Source organism: Ursus americanus, chromosome 26 (assembly GCF_024610735.1).
Source record: "Ursus americanus isolate L20-20 chromosome 26, mUrsAme1.1.p, whole genome shotgun sequence".
Classification (NCBI taxonomy): Eukaryota; Metazoa; Chordata; class Mammalia; order Carnivora; family Ursidae; genus Ursus; species Ursus americanus.
The window spans coordinates 6,855,416-6,877,048 of record NC_142152.1 but is presented as its reverse complement, the minus strand read 5'-3'; the positions used below and the strand labels follow the sequence as shown (position 1 = coordinate 6,877,048).

Below are 21,633 nucleotides of genomic sequence, written 5' to 3'. Positions count from 1 at the left end.
TTGGAGTTTCTACCTGACTTTCTCTTCCCCAGGCTGAACAAACCTCAGTTATTTCAGTCTTCCCCCACTGTGTCTTCTTTTTTCGAAACTTTAAGCCTCTTTATAGATTTCCTAACAAGCCCTACAAATTGTGCTTAGTGAAGATCAGATTAGGCCAACAGTCTAATGTTGACCTTTTCAGTATTGGAAAAGGGACAAAGAACAAAGTACAAATCAAGAGGGAACGTGTGCAGTCCATGTGAACATAGCTCAACTGTTAAAAATGGAGTCAGTGTCTAGATGATGGGATAAAAGCATGACAACATCAGCTCTCTCACTGGTGTAACTGCTAGATAGGACAAAGTGGTGAAGGAACCGTTGTCTGAGTCACACACCTCTACCCCCAAAGATTGGTGGCTCCTTCCTCTGTGCCCCAGAGCCTATCTGTTTACCCTATTATGGAGCTCATGACAAGTCTTGGCAACTGTTTGATCTTATCTGCTTCTCCCACCAGGATCATCCACTCCAGGAAATTTGATTTATTTGTTTAATCATCCTCAGAATTTAGCCAAGCATCTGCCCTAGAGGAAGGACTCAATACATCTCAGGTGAATCACAAGCCACCCTGCCCTTCACCCACTGCATGGCTTCGTGGAGTGAGGCCCCAGATACTCCAAGCTAGTTGTTTCTAAGTGGATCAGTATGGAGTTGTATGCAAACCCTCATCTGTCAGAGTCAGGGAACACGGATAAGGCAGAGTTTCACAGCCTGCAGAGCCTGGAGATGCCCACTGTCCTCCCACTACTGTGCTCCCCTCATCTATTCTTTTAGAGAAGTAGAGGGCAAAAGACAGCCCAGTCTTATTTCTGAGCACTTCTATTTCTGCCACTTTCTTCAACCTCTGAGCACTTGGGAGTACAAATGCCAACTGGAATCCATTATCCAGGTGAAAACTCAGTGGCAGGAAACCAACCCGAGTACTTGTTAAAAAGTCTAGAAACACAATTACTGAAATCTAGTTTTTGCCCTTCGACTGACTCCCTCTCCCAAATCTCAAGAGCTAACAAAGTGAACACTTGAAAATCCAAAGCTCAGTCTACTGTATGCTTAAACAATTTTAGTAAAGAAAGGATACCTAGCTTCTCTTGCTTAAAGAATTTTAGTAAAGAAAGGATACCTAGCTTCTCTTCCTTCTCAGGTCTTCCAGGTCCAATGCCCAGCCCTGCTTCTTGTCCCAGCCTACCCATAGCAGCTTCTCGTTAGGATACTGGAAGCAACTAGAGGATGAACGTCATCATCTCGCCTCCTCATTTTACAGCTGGTTTGTCTGACAGTTGTGCAGAAAACCAATGGTTCCTCTTGTCTTAATTCCACCACTTTAGCATATGTTCCTTTAAACTCAGGAGGGCCTCAACTCTCAAGGAACTGAAAGAGCAGCAACCTGACGACCGTACACAACACAACTTGAATTTGTGTGTGTCTGCGGTGAAAGGAGAGTTGCTTTTTGTGGAGAAGAGTGGGGAAGTGATCCAATTAGGATATGCAAACAAAATGAAGGGAGTGAGTGAAAAAGTATCAGCTGAATTTCCAGCCTCTTTTCCTAGAGGTCTTCAAAATGTCCCTAGCACCAGATCGGCACTTTGCACACATCGAGACAACTCCACTGCAGCCAGGTTAGGCAAGATTCTTAAAGGATTTAATGAAACTACAAACACACACTCGGCGGCAGAGTAAAAATTCACCTTCTCCACAGAAGACCTGAAGAGATACAGAAATGCAATAAGGAGGATCCAAAGCCATTTACTTAAACTTGGCTTTAGTGATTGGAAACAAAAGGAGGGCAATTGGTGCACTCATCAAATCCTGATCTTTGCCTCAATACCTGATGACACAGCTCTCACTGTCTAGTACTATTCACCTACTCTGTAAGCTTGGAAGCTCAAGGAGGGGGAGCAAGGATTTTTTGGATGCCTATCAGGACTGGGTAAGTGGACACAGCTACTGCAAATCGCTCCTGTGAAGAGCTACAATGAAAGGTTTCTGCCAGGGCCAACGCGATCGTGGTCGCCATGACACAGTGTACACACCATTTTCCTCTCTCTCTCCTGACTTTTCCCAGGGTTTAAAAATCATGTTAACAATAAGCAAATACAGCATGGCCAGATGCCTTTCGTGGTCAGATGGTTCATTGTTTAAAAAGTTTCAGTTTAAAATCCAAAAGATTGTTAACAGATGCAGTTTCTGGCTGGAGACTGGGAAAAACCTCACTTAAACAAAAGAGCATGTTGTGATTGGAACTAAAAAGGGAATTACCTTTAAAGATAAGAACCACAAACATTTCCTATTTGAAAATACCTCCAGCCCCACCAACAGGACCTTTTCGTGGTCCTTTCACGAAAGTCAGAAAACATTAGATGGTGGACTGCAGCATGGGACAAACCATGGGTGAGCAACCAGTCTAGTCGTTTTTACAGATTTGTTTGGACTTTCAACAAGGCCACAACATCCATCTCTTACTCTCCCCCGGATTACTCCATTAGGCAAGCCTCCAATTAATTTCTTTCCAATTCTTTTAGCCCCAGAAATACTTTTGCTGCTTTCATTTTGGCTCTGGAAATGGGTTTTCAACTAGAGACGCAGATAGAGGCAAGTGTGAGAAACAAGCACAGGGCTTGATAAGCAGACAGCCGCTGCTGGGACTCAAGTCACCATTGGGTGGAAAAGAGCCACTTGGCTGAGGAAGGCCTGGCCCCATCCTCAGGTCCCAGTCTTGTTTGCCTCCACAACTGCTGTGCACTTTTACACAGAAAGCCAGCTTTTCACCAACTCATGTGTCTGTTTCTGTTGGCTTTCACGGGCCCTTACTCTATGGCTTCACTATGTGTGAGAATGTCTGTAATGCCCTGGGTTCTAATCTTGAAAGATGGAAAAATCTAAGAAGCCATGAGTCTGTAGCTTTCCCTTGGCCTGAGAAATGGATGTGGTTTGGCTTGTTGGTGACAAGCCTGATTTGAGAAGGCTACCTAAGATAGGGTCCAAGGAAAACAGTCTGTTCTTCGTAATAAAGATGGCCACCATGGGCTCCATTCTGAGAACAGGCAACCCGTCTCGTAGGGAGATCCCATTATATGAAGACAGGTAAACGTCATGCCCTTTTCATGCTTACAGTTTTGTTCTCATATTCATTGTATTATTTTCCTATTTATTACAGCACCCCAAAAGGTCAGTTTCAGACCAAACACATGGCAGAGTTTTAACATTTTGGGAAGCTCTAATCAAGAAAATCCTTCACTTAGCAACACCAGCATCCATTTTAAAGTGAGGCAGATCTATAACCCCATGTGAATCCCTAAAGAGTTAAAATGGCTTTCCCACTTGGTCACGACTCGGCTGTGGCTGTCACGTAAGGAATCCAGGCTGCAAGAATGAAGCTGGCAGGAGAACTGCACCTCCAAGGACCTGTGCAGTCTGGCCAGGTAGTAGGAAGGGCCCATCCGTCAAGAAATGGGATTCTGAGGCCACTGGCCACATCCATATCTACCCTCCTACAAAAAGGCAACCTCACCATGCGTACATGAGACAGGGTTTGCATGGGGATTTGATAGGCCTGGAAATTGAAAAATGAGCAGCAGCTGCAAGTCCAAGGTCATTACTATCCTCCAGGGTTTGCCTTTTCTAATCTAAGGGGCAGTAGTTTCCACGATTAACTTTCAATTGCTGTCAAGGGTGTAATAAAATCTGGGAAAGAAGAAAACTTTCCCCTCAGTAAGCTGCTCCCATTTTCCTGCCCCTTCCCTTCCTCCAGTGTATATTCTCAAACCTCAGTTCATATTGTTTCCTAATTTTGAGAAAAAACTCTGCACTTGGATGAGCCAAAACAGACAACATCCTATGTGCACACAGGCCCTTGAAGATTTTTCCTTCTCAGTACCAGGGGCTAGGTCTGGAAGATGGTCCCTTGTTTTCCAAGACCATACAATACCATCACTTTCAGAACTGAACACTTTTTATTTTTATTTTTAAATTCTTTCCCAGTGTATTACATCTGTTTCCTGAGCCGTGACAACGAGTTCAACAAAAGAGAGACATGTACAAAGAGAAAAGAGGGCACAGTCATTCACAAACACATCTTCCTCGTTACTACTAGATTAGGAATCCTTATGACTACAACTTGGTCTGATCTGGTAGCAGCTCAGAAACCATACAGAAAGGTTCAAGCTGGACACATCTCTCAGCAAAGGCCCCCAGAATCAAACCCCACACGTAGTTTTATCAATTGTAACGGCTCAGGTGGAAAACTAATTGTGCTTTCAATTTTTTTTTTTTTTTTTTTGGCAGTTCAGTATAACACTAACGACAACGTAGTGGTTCACTCATCATATACTTATTTCAACGTGTCTGATGCTGGAGCTACGACGAGGAGTTAAGCCTTGCTGCCTCGCCCACAGAGGCACCAGTCTGGCTGCAGGGGGCACATGCAGGCTCGCTACGGCAGAGATGTTCCTGGAAGGCTAGCACAGCAACCGAACAAGGCAGCAAAGAGGCAGTGGGGCTGAGAGACAGTCACGTGGGCAAATGGGCCTCAAACTGCACACTAGTCGCGTAAGAAAAGGTTTCTCTGACTGCGACTGTGCCTGGAAAAGAAACTGGATTGCTGCAGGTTGTTCCTAATTCCTTGGGGCAGGAGTAACCATAGACTATCCACTGCCCTGGAGACAGATAATATTTCCCTTAGGTGCTAGCCTGCCCTTCCCGTTTACCCCATCCTTATTCAAGTTTCTATTGGCACAGAAGAAAAAAGTAGAAAAAGAGGGCCATGAATTTGACTGGTTCCAAAACTGGGGTGGGCACGGTCTGAGAATTTGCCGCAGGGTTTAAAAGATGGCAGAGTGAACTTTATTGCAGGAGATATAGTCCGCGGGGGGAGATGCCTACACCGTAAGTGCTGACATCCATTCTTTCCTTCTCCAAAGGTAACAGGACCTAGAATAAAGACTGCTTTCCTTGCAGGTGGGGTCACGTAGATAACAGTGGGATGTGAGAGGAATTCAGACGGATGATTCCCAGGACATGTCCCTAAGAGCGGACACAGGGAATTGTCTTGCCTTCTTCCCCTTTCCTCCATCCTTGGTTTGGAATATGAAATGGCCAGAGAGATACCTTGGAGCATGAGGACAAGGCCACACCCTAGAGGTGCTGAAATGGAAAGCTGCTAGGAGATGAGAAAGGAGGATTGAGACCCCAGAATACTACTCCCAATCTACCAAGGTACCAGCTTTTATATAAGAACAGGTGGAAACTTTGATCTTTGTGTACGCCACTCTCATTCTGGGTCTCAGTTGCATAGGATTACAAATAATGGTTACAGGTGTGGAGGACATGGGGTGGTGTCCAGCAAAGTGTTCATAAAAACAATAGCCAAGGTGTCGGCACTGGGCCACACGTAGCAACAAGGCCACAATGTGGTTTGTACATTACAAAGAGCTGTCTGAACTTCAGTGGTGAAAACGGAGAGCAAAGGGCATGAAATATGCTAATTTTCCAGTTAACCATAAACACAATGAATCTCTTACCTTTTTCTTGCTACAGTATATTTGCCATTTTTTCTCAGCTGGAAGTGCAAACATGGCTTCCCTGTGTTTGTCTGTCAGGTCAAGTTCATCCTGAGGAAAAAAATAGTAATTAGTATTTCACAGATTAAACGTTATTCCTACAGGAGAGGTTATCAGCATCATTAAGGAAAAGAAAAAGAAAAACCACCAACATATATTTCAATGAGCTTGGAAAAGGCAGAGAAGGCAAGGTATGTGTGGCGAGCGTGAAGAAAGCATGTGTCTGGCATGGGGCTGAGTACCGAGCTCAGCAAGAAGGACACGGCCTGCCCGCACCGACTGAAGGGTGCGGGAAAGTGGGCCGAGCACAGACAGTGCGCTGCGGTGGAGGGCCCGCGGAGTGGTAAAGGCCATCAGAGCTCCGGAGCTCAGAAGGACTACTCATATTACAGATAAGGGTTCGCCGGGGGCGGCTCCACCAACACGGAGTCTCAGGATGGACCTGAAGAGCTTGGACATGACAAGAGGAGGAGAGCAACAGAACCAAAGGCAGGGGTGTGAGATCAGATGAGGTGCGTGTGGGGGACAGCGACCGGCTTAGCTAGAGCACCGGAATGACGCAAAGAATCATCACATGAAAGGTTTGGGAGATAGGCAGTGACCAGTTTGTGAAAAGGCGTAAATGCCAGAATAAGGAGTTTATTCTCTTGACCAAAGAGAGCCAGTGAAGGTTGTGGGCAAGCACACGGCATCTTCATTGTCATGAATCCCACTAATATTTATTCAGTGCTCTACGCACCAAGCATTGTGCAGGCATTGTCTCGGTTCCCACAACAACCCGAGTCCACTCGTTATTACATCCTCGTTGCAGTAACAATGCCTGTTGTAATACAGCTGGGGGAATTTAGGTGGAAGACTGGGTAAGTAACTTGCTCCAGACCACACACCTGGTAACGATGGGGCTGGTTTCCAGCCCGCAGCTGTCAAACTCAGAACCCAGACTCAGCCTCTCAGATTAGTGTCTGGAAACATTAATTTTACAATGGACTGCAGCTTAGATTGGACAGTAAGGGAAGGCAATTTACAAACATCCATAACTAATGAATAACAACAACAGGATAATGAATATAAAGTGCTTAGAGAAAAGCTCTTGGCATTTAATAACTCAATCATTATCCCCGGTCTGTATTACTGGTATTGAGAATCTGGTCCATTTTTATTACTACAGGGAAAGTTATCTAGTTGAGGGTGTAGACTGGTGGGGGTAAGACACATAAAAAGATCCTGTAAGTTAAGGCACAATGAGGTTTTGACCCATGAGGAGTATAAACACGTTCCCCCTCTGAATGCCTTTGGTATACACCTGTAATTCTGCCACTTGTAGACACGGGCTTCACACCTCATACTCCTACCTCTATTTATCATCAAGTCCTGTTATTTCTTTTGTGAAAGGTGTCACGATTTTTCCTTATTTTGATTCCCAATGAAACCACCCAGACTTACCCTCTAATAACTGTTCCATTGGCTCCTGGCAATAGCCTCCCCACTGCTCCTCCTTGACTTTCCAACCCTTCCTACAGCACACCCAGGATTCATTAAAGCAGCGGTACCTAAACCTGAGAGAACCTTCAACTCATCTGGAGGACTCCTTAAACCATTGCTCTCCTACTGGTAAGGACTGAGGCGGTGGGAGCCGGTATGAAAATCTGAGTATCTAAAAAGTTTCTAAGTGTTGCTGATGCTGCTGGTCCGGGGACACTTTAAGACCACTGCCTGAAAAATGGAGCTCCTATGCTGTTTTGAGCTCCCAGTTCAGAAAACTTCATTAGTTCCACACACCGACAAAATTAATAACATATTCCTCAGCTTCCATTTAAAGCCTCAACTGACTTTGCCAGGCTTGCTTCTAGTTGTCCCTTCTGCCTATTCTGTTACCCCCTCCACTTCCAGGGCCCAGCTACTCAGGGCCTGATATGGTGTGAGCTCCCTGGGAAAGTGCTTCGTCTCCCTAAGCCTCTACTTCCTCATCTCCAGGACGGGGATATCATTCCTCTTGCAGGGCTACTGTGAAGATTAGCAATGTGGACTAAGTATGCGGTAATGCTTGGCACAGGGCGGGTAGCTGGGTGGCTGAGTATTGTGATTTCTCCTGTCATTTAGACATAAATGAGGTGCTATTTTCTTTTAAGAGCAAGGTAAACAGTTAAGTCACTAAAACACACACCCACGCACTAGGACACCCTAACCACAAGAAACAAGTTAAGAATTTTAACAATGAACAATCAGGGAAGGAACGAAAGATATTTACAGAAAATCCCATTATGAGGGAACATGCTAAAAATGTTAAGATTTTGGCATGCAACTATTATATATGTGAAGTGATTATTTTTCTTACTGTCTTCCCTTTTTAATTTCCTCTAAGTCATACTTGCTCTCACTTATTGATGAATGAGGAAAGTAATGTGACATAAATCACTTCCCGACAATTAGGATTTTTTTTTTTTTTTTTTGGTGTGGGGGGGTTCAGTTCAGTTATTCAGACAGCTCGATAATATGGAGTTTCGTTCGGGGAACAGGTTTGTGATTTGTGAGGGAAATCGGCACTACTCAAGTTGCATCTTTTCCTACACGACAGCACTAGGTTTGTGCTGAGTGGAGGTATAAAGAAACAGGGGAATCCTAAAACCTAGAAAGTCACAGCAGAGAGGATTAATATTACTCTATTTTGCTGTTAGAGGTAAAGAAAGGCTTCCAAAGTTGAACTAGGACTTAGAAGCAGATGATTTTATGCAAGCAGAGAAATTTCCACAAAATAAAATTAGAAATTGCTATAGGGTCTTTGGATATAATTTTGAATTACAGTAAGAACATGGAGGGGGTGGTGCCTGGGTGGCCCAGTCGGTTAGGCGTCGTGACTCTTGATTTTGGCTCAGGTCAAGATCTCAGCGCCGTGAGACCGAGCTCCACAAAGGGCTTCACCCTGAGCATGGAGCCTGCTTTAGGTTCTCTCCCTCTGCCCTTCCACCACCCCCTCCCCTCCGCATGCTTTCTCTCTCTCTCTCTTCCACCTCAAATAAATAAATATGGATACGGGTAACAGTAATAGCTAACCATTATTGAGCATGTTCTGTGTGCTCGGTTGTACTGTTTTATATGAATTTCTTTCCACAACGATCCTATAAAGTGGGTACTGTTACCCCATCTTTCAGGAAACTGAATCATAGATTAAGTAGCTTGCTCAAGGTAACAAGGCTAGTAAATGGTGGAGGAGGAACTTGAGTCTAGACTGTTCACAGAGCCCACATTCTTAACCACTAGACTGTCCATTCTGTTGATCGTTCAGCAGGTAGGTAAAATCATGGCACTGATGCAGCATGACAATGTATCCATCAGCTGCACTCACAGCCTGCTGAGAATCCATTAGCAGAAAGAGGAGGATGGTATTGTCAGCCATCCCTGAGTTCTAGGTCCGGCTCACATGGGTTATGCAACCTTGCACGAGTGCCTTAACCTCTGGATTTCAATTTGTTCACCTGAAAAATGAGAATGATAATATGTATCTGACAGAGTTCTCTCGAGGATTCACTCATGCAACCAATTTTTTTTTTGAATTGTTATTAAATGCCAGGCATTGTGCCAGGTGCAAAGGACAAAAAAAAAAGTATCACAGAGCTCATATTCTTGAGTGAGAAGGAGGGAAATCAAATAATTCCATGAACCAAGATACGATCACACAGGAAGCTGAGCTCTGACAGTCCACCTGTTGTGGGGAAAGGTAGGGCAATGAAGGCTGCCCCAAGGAAGTGAGGCGAAAGCTGAGAGATGAACAGGAACTGAACAGGTAAAAAGCATGGCAGGCAGAGAACAGTAGCTTTGAAGAATACTATGAACTTCGGTCTTTCTCTTAAGAGCAACCAAAGGTCACTGGCAGATTCTGAGTAAGAATGACATAGATTAAATTAGATAATGGCTGGGAGTGCCTCGGCACAAGGCCCAGAGTGTAATAAGACCCCCACCCCTCCATTCCAAAAGTATCTCTGCTCTGACTCATTGCATTTTAATGATATGGCTGAATCAAGCATGCAAGACTCTAAGAGACTATCACAACCTCAGAGATCAATCAACACTTACTCGCTGTCCTACCCATTCCAGGACCCTGGCCAGACATTATAAAGAATACAAAGATGAATAACAGACCCTGATTTCATGGAATTTAAGAATCTAGTTAGGAAGACAAGATGATAGAAAGCTTCAGTGGTTCCCTTTCTTTTCAGAATTAAGTCCAAAATTCCTTAGCAGGTAGTGGAGGCCCTCTGTGATATGCTGACTTATCCCTTGTCCTCCTCTTCTGCGGCTGCTGCCACCCCCCCCCCCCCACCGCCATCACTGCTGCCACCAGCCACCTTTTAGCACTTCTGGCCACAAGTTGCCCACTTCTGAAACTTTTGCACATGCTGTTCCCCCTTTTATTTCAGAAAGCCCTTCCAACCATATCTAAGGATCAGTCCTATTCCTCGAAGCTTTTATAAGGTGGCACCCATTCCCCTCTAGATAGGCTACCTTCACCTTCCTGGAGTGAGCCGCTCCCCTATTCTCACCTCTCCTTACAGCATTTATCACATTGTTACTGTCATGTTATTGGCATGTCTGACTCCCATCCTGGACTCGTTCCCAGAGGGCAGGAACTAAATTTGTTCTATTCATCTTTGCCATTGATTGACTAATTATTGTTCTGAAACAATACCTGACATAGCTGGATTGCCCCCCCTCTAAAAAAAAAAAAAGTAAGGGGAGGGAAGGTGGGAAAGCTGGGAGGAAGAAAAGGAGGGAGGAAGGGAGGGGATTATTGTAGGATAATCATCTGTGTATTTCAAAGATTAACCCCTCCCTTTTCTGATCAGTAAAATGTACATACAGTGAAATGTACAGATCTTAAGAATACAATTTTCAGGTTGGCAAGGGCATGCACTGAAGTGGCCGTAGCACTCTATACTTGAGAAACTGATTGTATCATCTTACTCTCCCTTAGCAATATATGGCAGCTCTAGTCACTCCACATTTTCACCAAAATTGGTGCTATGTCTTTTTAACCATCTAGTTTATGTGAAAATTTATCTCAGTGTAGTTTTAATTTGCATTTCCCTGATAACTGATGCTGGGTATACCTGCTCACATGGCCACTCCCATGTGTTCTTTTGGGAACTATCCAAGTCTTTTGCCCAATTTTATTGCGTTGCCTGTCTTTATTGAGTTAAAGACATTCTTTACGTATTTTGGAAACAGCTCCTTTGTTCCCGGTATACAGAGACTATTTCTCCTAGCCTGTGGCTTGCCCTTTTATTTTGTTAACGATCTTTCTTTTTTTTTTTAAAGATTTTATTTATTTATTTGACAGAGATAGAGACAGCCAGCGAGAGAGGGAACACAAGCAGGGGGAGTGGGAGAGGGAAAAGCAGGCTCATAGCAGAGGAGCCTGATGTGGGGCTCGATCCCATAACGCCCGGATCACGCTTTGAGCCGAAGGCAGACACTTAACCGCTGGGCCACCCAGGCGCCCCCTAACGATCTATTTTGATCACTAGGTGTTTTAATTTTAATGATGCCTAACTTATTAATCTTTTCTTCTAGAGTTAGTGCTTTTTGTCTTCTCTGCGGGATCTTTGCAACTTGCAGGTCAAGAAGTATTCTACGGTTTCTTATGGAAGCGGTCCAGTTTTAGTTTTAGCTTCTGTGTTTGAATCTTTCTCCGTATCTCCTAGACCTGACTCCTGGGGTCCTTCTTTGAACACAAAATGGCTGGATGCCTTTTACCTTCCTTCTTCTCCAGCTACTTACATCCATTTAGATATACTACTGGACAAGGAGGGGAATAAAATCACTCTTGACAGAGAAGGAAAAAGAATGTCATACAAACTAATTTGAAAATCACCTTGACATGTCAAGTTCTGACATCACTTCAAAGTAATATTACAGATTACAGAGATTTTTCGTTTTGATACTTCATTCAAATATTGAAAAAGGCAATTATGGAAAACAAAACAGGATCACCATATCTCAGTATCTCTGGATATGAGATTTTTAGAAGAAGTACATCTATGGGGCAGACAGCAGATTGGTGGTTGTCTGGGGCTAGAAGCAGTCAGGGCTGACGGCAAATGGGCAGGGTGGTGGAGATGTTCTGGAGCAGGGCTGTGGCAACCGCTGCACAGCTGCACACAAGTACTAACACTCACTGAACTCTACACTTAAAATAGGTCAATTCCATAGCCTGTAAATTACATCCCAATAGGCTGCTAAAGAAAAAGGATCAAGCTTGCTTGTTGGAGCCCAAGGAAAAGAAAAAATTCAGAGTAGAGAAAATATAACCTTGTGTAAACCATAAGGAAAGAAATTTCTGATTGAACATTAGATAAACCAAGGAGTTGGCTCAGGAGAGAACCTGACTGGGGTGGGGGGAGAGTAAAGAAAAGGAAAAATGTGGTCCCCTTTAGGATAAGTAGTTTGCTCTGGGAACTGTTACAACTTCAGACACAACTTTTGTTTGATACCAAAGATCACTTCTATGAAATATCCTTTCCTTGAAAATTATATAGATTCTATTAATATGCATTCCATTTAGATCAAGAGATAGTATTTCCCCTAAGGTCCCTTAATATTAAATTAAATGATAAGTTAAATTTAATGATACATAAAAACCTTTTCAGTATTTTGTTTTTCATTTTTCCCTACTGGTGGTGCTACAGAAAAGTATCGGCTCCACTGTGCCTCTGTGAATTAATAAGCAAGTTTTCCACAAGATTAACAAATGTAATTAGCCCAATCCCAGGCAGCATCCTGGAGGCTCCTAGATCACTTTACTTTTTGTTTTGTTTTTTTACAATCATGCTAAGTCAGATATTGTTTTGGGGACTGTCAATTAATGCCAAGACAAGCAGAACAAATTTAGTTCCTACTCTTACACCCTAGACTTGGATGGCCCAGCTCCTTTCACTGGATTTTCTTTCACATTATTCTTTGTTGGACAGAGTTTTAAGTTAATTGGAAAATAATTTAGCCAGTGATCAAAGGAGAAACACTCACATGAAGCATCATTCCTCTTCCCCTCAGAGCTCAAGCTTCTTGAAAACTAAAACCAGCAAACTAAAGTCTATAGGCTTTCCTTCTTAGAGAAAGTATTAATTATGCTTTTAATATCTTCATAAAATACATATGTGAGATATAGTATCTTGGAAAAAAGGTATAAATTACATATTTTCTATTAAGAAAAAAGGACCTCTGAGAGAAGCCCAGCTGTGGGAACTAGAGTTCTAGGCTTCATCACTAACAAAGCATATTATTAAGACCCACTTCTAAAAGGTTCTGTACAAAGAAATCTCACTGGTCCTACACTCCACAGTAAGTAGGCAGCGCTGTAAAGAAATCTATATAAATCATAAAACAATTGGCATAGTACAAATAAATCTAAGGAAATGGACTGATTTGCTAGATAAAGCAAGGGAAGGAATTTTGAAAAAATATACAATAAGGGTCCTGAATGAGTTGAAAGAGCTCTTTTTAAAGATTTAGCTAAATTGAAATAGGGAGTTATTTATAAAACTTCCAAAACAGTATTGAAAGCATTTACTCTTTAAAAATCCACCAAATCGATAGATTTCAGTGAGCCAACAAGTGAGTTTCCAGATAACAAGAGAAATCTTTAACAAAGGAATTCTGGATTTCTATTTCTAATGAGTTAAGCTAACTCTTTACATACATACTAATACAGACTCACACAGAGGTAGACGGACACGCAGTTAATGCTGGCGGGGGTAGGGGGAGAATAAAGAAAAATGAGGAGACAAGAAGCTAAGATAGGTCCCCAGGGAGTCGACCTGTCAATCAACTTAACTGTTTTGTGTGTTTTTGCTTTTTAGTGGTCCTTTACCAGGTAACCAGCCATCTGACTCAACGTACAGACCTTACGGAATTTCTAACCATTATTATTACCCAGACAAAGCTAACTTATCTCCTTCAAATTGTATATTTCAGGTATTTGCCCACAGCATGGAGGCCCAATTCACCCACCCTAACCCCACCCACCAAAGATTTCCCCACATGCCCATAGGCAGCAATCCTCAGGTTCACTTCACATACACCCTATGTTAGCCGTTTCTGGACTTAACCCTCTCTGTCATTAACCCTCTCCCTCCATCCCATAACTCAACATTACCAGAAATAAGTCAGACTCTTGGAGGCACAAGTGACAAGGCCTTTAAGTCATAGGACATAGTGATAAGTACAATGTCGTGGGAAAAAGGCCAAATTACAGTTTTACAAACATAGAGAGAAAATGTACTGTGAGGCTGAGACATTTCATCAAATTTATGAACATCTGTCCCCACCACAGCAAGTGACCATCACATCCATAAGTCATGGACTGCCAATTCAGCTCTTAAAATTTAACCACAGTGACCTTGAGAAACAGTCTTTTACTTTCACAGCAGTGGTTTAAAATCTGAAAGTGAGATTCCATATTTGTCAGTTTAAATAGAAGTACATTCAGTGAATTATTACCTGCTTCTAACCAGTCAGGAAAAACATAAATGGAAAACAACAGAGTGCTTTAAATCCCAAAATGGATGTGTACACACAAGAGAACAAACCTTGAAGGTTCTCAGCCGGTAAGATTTCTGCCAACGTTCTTAGTCATTACACAAAATACCACAATATGACTCACCACCACCTACACAGTCATGTTCTCTGTGTCTGATAGACATGTTTTCATTCGATATATAAAAATAAGAAGTGAGATCCCACAAGCAAAGGCTGACTAATAGAAATAATTTTTAGTTTCTTGCTACCAATGGTTAAGTGTTTTATACTATTTCCCCACCTTTCTTTAACAGTAGGCAATGCAAACTATACCAGTTTGCTAGACAAAATCTGCTGTTAAACCTGTCGGTGTCTTATTTAGCTTCTTTGTGTTATTTCAACCAGAACTCATTAGAGCAACTTTAACTTTTAATTAGTATACATCACCAGCAGTGTTGCAGGAATTTAAAATAAATAAGTCTAAGCATATGTTAAAATCATCTCCCAATATCCATCCAGCCACCTCACTACCCAGTTTTTACATCTATAATCTGGTACAACTTCTGTTGACAAGGGTTAATTGAGAGAATTTCTAAGCAGTGTTTCCCTAATTGAATGAATGGAGGGACTCTGTCTCTTGGGACAAAGAACCAGTGTAGAGCGACAGATGTAGAAAGGCACCCAAAGGCCCTGTGAGCAACTGTGGAACCAAGTTCCCCTTCCCTCAATGACACCTGTGCTGCTCTCGCCAGCCCAGGCCCTTCCCACACCTGCTCAGCGTGCTCTTTTCGGCAGCTCAGCGGACACAAGTTTTGTTTGGGTCAAAAGATATTTAGCACAATAGGTCTCTTTCCACATTGTAACTATTTATTTTATGTCACATATGGTAGAGAGACGGGACGGAAAATAATTCTTAAACATTATCAACCTTATCCTCTCAAGCTGCTACCCTTGATGCCAGATGTTTTAGTGATCCCATATGAAGAGCAGGACTAAAGAGAACGGTAATAGGTGGATGGGGGACAGGAAGGGTGCAAGGATCAGCCCAAATCCATCACTTCTACTTTGAGAATAACTCAGAATATACACCCAACCACTGGAGGATTCAGCAGTCATGAATTCATGCACATATGCACGCACGCATGCATTAAAATAGTTACTGAGCATCTCAAGTATTAACCTTTAGTAATTAGTTACTCATCCAGGCCACAAGCATTTACTGAGTACCCACTCTGGGCCACGCCCTACTCTAGGTCCTGGGGTTCCTGAGGATGAAAAAGCCAGATTATAATGCCTGTGTGTCATTCTGCTCTCTGAAAATGCAAAGGTGTCTATCCACAGATGGATTTAACATAATGAGTGTCCATATGGGAATAAACTCAAACCATCTGATTGTTTAAAAGATGGCAAAGACTTGATGACTTTTTCTTCCACATCCAAGAAATACCCATCTTTCCTGAAAGCAACCTGTATATACATTCTAAGTGAGCTTTCAGTCATTTGGTTTAGTTTAGTTCCTAAATATTCCATTGTTTAATGAAATAAACAGCAGCTGTAGGATGTTTCCAGTGGATTCATTTAAAATTGGACAAAAGGGGAAAAATTGCTACATTTTTAAGGATCTTATTTGCAAAAAGTATAGACAGATGTGGTTCATCCATAAGTCAAAAAGTCGTAACTAAAAGATGAACTGGTACAGAGCTTCTATAACATGCGTCAAGAAACAGTCTGAAATTCCTGAGTAAGTCTGGGAATTGAAGATGGGGGAGGGGAGGATTCCAAGTACAGCAGATAAAATTGAGGACAGTTAGAACTGAAATACAGCATCCACATATTGGGCATTTACCTCCCACAGGCCATGTGACATATGTTTTAGGTGAGCAAATGATGTTTAGATGAATCCCAATGCGTCAATATATATTCTCACGTGCAGTTATTCATGCAAACTACCAGATTGTTCCAGCCATTACTGAAACACATTTTCAAAATTACACTCGAAAGCTTACTAAACCACATGACTTATGGAGATGAAATTATTTTCCCAGTCTTTTAAAACCTGTATTGATTTATATGGAGACATGTAGAGAGTTGGCAAGTCAATACAGTATGTTGACTTTGCGTGATCTGCACATGGTAGCCTGAGGATTAAGTTAAATAATCGGATTTTAAATTGTAGTCAAAAGCTAAGTAGATATATACTGCTCAGTCTCTTTAGAATTCATAGTAATGAAAATCATCAAGGCCAAGGGGACTCGTAACCATTTTCTAACATCATTAGTTCAGAGATGGTTTTGCAGCTATTTGTATTAAAAGAAAAAAAAGTTTTCATGTTTCTTTCCTCCATCTCTCCACACTCCCCCTTCCATTTCAGTCCCTGTAATCTAAATTAAGAAGCACCCAGAAATAAGTGTATTGATTTAAACAAAGTATCTAACATGGAGTCAAAAATCTATACTTAATAGCCTATAGAAAAGGACATTTGGAATGATCTCGGTGAGATAAAATATAAATTTAGTACTAGAAGGAATAAAGTGGTTTTGTGGTTTTACCTTAAGCTTTACTGGATTTGTTTAGTAAATCAAGACAAGAAGGGAACTTCAAAAGCCATGCTGACCATCTTACTGTCTTTAAGCAGACAGGGCCTCCAACCAGTACAAAGAAATGTAGGCTGTCCACTGGGACGGAGATCGACCGCTAACCCTCCTTTGATTCTTAGAAGTAATATAATGTTCTGTTCAGAAGCACAACAGATACAAGCAAGCAAAACCACCTATATTAACATCACCCTGTATCACAAATCATCAGTTGTTCTCAGGGCCAAGATAATTTGTTTATAAAGTTCTGGGCTTGGGATCATTTTTTGGTCATCTGTCAATTGACCGTGTATTGGCAGCAGTTCACATCTGCTGCATAAGAACTTTAGCACTGAACACATTTAAGCCCATATCTACTTTCCCACTTCCCCGTGATGTATTGCATATTTTCATACTGTTCTAAACATTCTTCTTTAAACTCATCGAGTTGATGTATCCAAAAATGCCACAGAGTCAGGGGAAGATCTACTCAATATATATTCTTTTTCTTCATGGTCAACTAATCATGTCCTTTAGCTCAACAGAATGTTCTCTTTGACCTTTATAGGTTTGTCAAATGAAAAGAATTTTAATCTCATGGAAATAGAACAACTTTAATATCAATTTTTTTCACTGGATTCTGATTTTTGGCTTCCAGACAACTGAACACTCTGAGACTATTCTAGACACTTCTTTGAAGTCTTTATACAGTCCGATTTTCTCTGCTTAATTACTGAGCAATCCTTTAGACTCTAAGATAAACAATAGATTAAAACTAGGACTCCTTACAACCAGTTTTTTTTCCCTTCAATCAGGTTAAAATTAAGTGTTCTTGCTACCCAATTTTTGCATCTTTTTTTGGAGACAGGGAACTGAATAGCTCCTTGAGAAACTTTCTATTCTTAATCGTGGCCTTAGTGTGAAAGGCGAGTTTTAAAACAAAGAGATAAAAACTGTTGAAACTTGTCATCAATTCTAGTGATAACAGAAGAATTTTTATTAAAAAGAGCTTAAGATAGTCCTAGTAATAAGAGAAATTATGTTGGCATAATTACCCCGAGAAGATTGGTAAAAATTCACATAGCTAGGAAGAGAACAAAATTTGTACACTGGTAAATCTGTAAGACAAATTTGGATTCCTGTAACTCCTTTCATACCAAAGTGACTTCGGAATATATTGAAAAATGAAAAGATTACTGATGCAGATTCCCAAGTGAATCCACTTGGCACAGCTTACCTTGACTGTGAATTCATCTGACTCCGATACATCAACTAAATTCTCTCATTCCTGCCATCTTCATTTCTCATATTCTATGCTGGCTACTAACGTCCCCAGTAATTAGTAATAATAAAACTGACCTATAGTAAGTAATTATATTTATGAGGATACAAATCTTCCCATCGACCTCCGGTATCCATCATCACCACGTTCGCCATCGAGATTTAATTTTCATTGACAATCCTCAATAGTATAAATGGTAGTTTTGTGATCAATAATGAATTTTTTAATAAGTTTCTTTAAAATAGTTTACATTCCTTGGAAGGCACAGTACTTTTTAGTATATTATCCTAAAACATTAGACCCCAAATGAAGACTGAGCAGTGGATTCAAAAGAAGACAGATTAACCAGAAAAGTTTAACATGTAATTGGTCACACTTCAGACTTAGGAAAACTTGGATCCATGATGCATATTTCCAACTAGTCATAAATTCTCAGTGGTGTACTGTATTAGAAATGAAAGCTTTCCTCTAATAAATCTATGAAACTGATTCCAAATACACAAAACAATGTGTATACTAGAAGACTGGTGCAAAACACTTCAAAACCATACCTGGTTTCTCACCTAAAATCTCAGGCAGGTAAAGCAGTTGGACATCTGCATGTTTCACAAGGCAAGAGAGCTGAGGAAACCCATTAGGAGACACCAATTTCAGTATCACTGCTGCTGTGGAATATTCTGTAGGGAACCCACAGCTCACCAATTTCTGGTGTATGCAGGAGTCTATGCACTGGGTGGAAGAGCAGAAGGGGGCTCCTCGTAATTCTCTTTCCTTTTCATTTCAAAATTAAAGTACCCTGAGAAGGTATACGTTGCAGCAAGAAAGCATCTCGCCTCAACAACTGGACCCAAAATGAAAACAGAATCTACTCAACAAGACATGACACCTTTTGCTAAACTTATCAACACTTCACAGAGACTGCAAAGAGCAACGGTTATTTTTGTATATGTAATCAGGCAGCAAAATATTTTGCTGTACTTTAATATATTTGGTTCGCTGAGAAAACTGTTAAGAAAGCAGAGATACCTTCCTCTCATTCAAATAAGAATCTAAGATATATAACTAAACCAATAATACAGTCATCCCCATCCCCTTTTCCAGAACCTCTTCTCAGAAGCCTCAGTCCTCCCAGCCTCCTATTTCATGTTCCATCTACACTGAGCTTTCTGTTCCTTGTGCCTTCCATGCTTCTCTAACCTCCCAGCCCCCTACTGCTGTTCTCACAGTCTGTAACACTCCTCTCTCCTCTTTGCCTGGATATTCCTACTTGATTTTCTTTTCTTTTTTTTTTTTTTTTAAGATTTTATTTATTTATTTGACAGAGAGAGAGGCAGTGAAAGAGGGAACACAAGCAAGGGGAGTGGGAGAGGAAGAAGCAGGCTCTCCGCTGAGCAGGGAGCCCGATGCGGGGCTCGATCCCAGAACTCTGGGATCATGACCTGAGCCGAAGGAAGACACTTAATGACTGAGCCACCCAGGTGCCTCCCTACTTGATTTTCATGCCTTACATTAAATGAAACTTCCTCCACAAAGCTTTCCAAGACCCTTCCACACTAGGTTAGGAATCTGTGGGGTTTGGGGGTAGGTATCAGCAAGTAGCGAGTTTGGAATTAACTGATGGCTAAGCTAAGGAGCCAAGCAAGAATGGAAATCAAATACCTTCTTTTTTATGCATGAGAGTGGAGTTGGAGAACCCAACTTTCACCTGCAGACAAGTGGTCTTGCTGAGATTTCAATGCTGAATTAGACACCCGCCAGCTGGACAGCTGCAGAACCCCACCCCCAAGGGGGCTTACTCCTAGGAAATTTATAGCACCAAGGGCCACAAAATGTGTTTCCTGAAAGCAGGTTGATTTGTAGAGAAATTGAGAAAGAGAGAGGGACTCAACTATGCATATTCCCAAGAGGAGTTGGAAGAGAAGCTAGGAGTTCCTGGGCAAGAGTGGGACTCCCTTCTTGTGAAAAAAAGGGAACTGAACATTCTTCCCCAACAATACATACTGGGGAGGAGCCCTTCATAATCCTTGGGCACTCAAGATAAGAATTACACGTTTAGTTGCCTGCTTCCCTCACTAGACCTTCAGTCCCAAAAATTCATGAAGAACCATGGCTGCTTTGCTCACCAGTTACCTCGGGGCATAGAACAGGCACTTATCACATGCATACACCCCAAAAGAACTGACCAGTCAATTAATGACACATTTTTCTGTTCATCCCAAAGGAAATCTTCTCCTTGCTAACACTGAGATGAAAAAGTTACTTGAATAAGGGCCACTTAGAGAGTTATAATGCCTAGGAATCTTCAAATAGGTTGGTGAAAATAATCTAAGACCTTTAAAAGCCTATAGAAAGACCACAGCTAAATCTTATTTTATGGGAACAGTACTGAGTCTCAGGTTGGTTATATTCACAATTTGTGGCTGAAGCAAAGGACAAAGAAAAAAAAGTGGGGTGAGAAGGTGGGGGAGGTAATACAGGAAAAAAAGGATTGATGCTTGAAAGGCATAAAATACATAGTTAGCAGAGATTACATAAAACTCTCAACTGAATATTTTTTTAAATATACCAAATCAGTTAAAAATTGTTAGCATAGAGACTATTTCTATTTGACAACTCACAAAAATAAATAACTAAATAAATTAGTTAAAAAATTTCCAAGTTACATGTCCTCAATTCTCCAGGAGCTATAGAATAGCTTTAAAAACAGCAGGTCAATCTGTAGGAAGTAATAACAAGTGTTGGCAAAGATGGGGTCAAACTGGAATCCTCACACACTGCAGGTGGGAATGTAAAATGGTGTAGCCAGTTTGGAAAACAGTCTGGCAATTCCTCAAGAGTTGAACATTCTGTTACCACATGGCCCAGAAATTCCGCTCTTAGGTCTATATCCATGAGAACTGAAAATATTATTTCCATGCAAAAACCTGTACGTGAATGAAGTTTACAGCAGCATTATCCATAATAGCTAAAGACTGGCAACAACCCAAATGTCTATCAATGATGAATGGATAAACAAAATGTGGTATGTCCATACAGTGGCGTATCATCCAGCCACAAAAGGAAATGAAGTATTGCTATACACTACAACATCGATCAACCGAAAAGACCATGCTAAGTGGAAGAAGCCAGTCACAAAGGACCACACATCATATGATTCCATTTCTATGAAATGCCCAGAATAGGCAAATTCACAGAAAAGGAAGTAGATGAGAGGTAGCCAGGGGATGGTTGAGTTGGGGAGAAATGAGAAGTGACAGTTAATAGGTAAGGGAGCTGCTTTTGGATGTCGTGAAAACGTTCTAAAATTTATTGCGGTGATTGTTGCACAACTTTGTGAATATACTAACAGCCACGGAGTTATACACTGTACATAAGTGAATTATATAGTCTGTAAATTAGATCTGTAAATAAAGCTGTTATTTAAAAAAAAAAAAAAAGGTAAGCAGACTTTTGGACTGGGACCTCCAGGACCCACTACATCCTGCAATCAGAATGAGTCTGACTCCACCACCTGGGGCAGGTGCTCCTCCCAGCCCACCTTCTTCAGACATTCCCATGGCCGACCTCCCATTCAGCCTTGCTTTATTTAGGAGATGATAAGGTCACAGTAAGCACTTCTGCAAGCAACCTATTCAGTACCACTTTTAAAAACATTAAATGACTGTGTCATCAGAAG

At 41.5% G+C, this 21,633-nt stretch overlaps 1 protein-coding gene across 2 annotated transcripts in view; it reads right to left on the bottom strand.

The window, feature by feature from the left end:
* DAAM1 (dishevelled associated activator of morphogenesis 1) overlaps nucleotides 1-21,633 on the bottom strand; it is a 162,883-nt gene that overhangs the window by 73,676 nt on the left and 67,574 nt on the right. For both annotated transcript variants that reach the window (XM_045810547.2, XM_087855975.1), the window contains exon 3: nucleotides 5,553-5,642. In XM_045810547.2, the coding sequence (XP_045666503.1) occupies nucleotides 5,553-5,642 (90 nt within the window). The remainder of the gene's footprint in view (nucleotides 1-5,552; nucleotides 5,643-21,633) is intronic.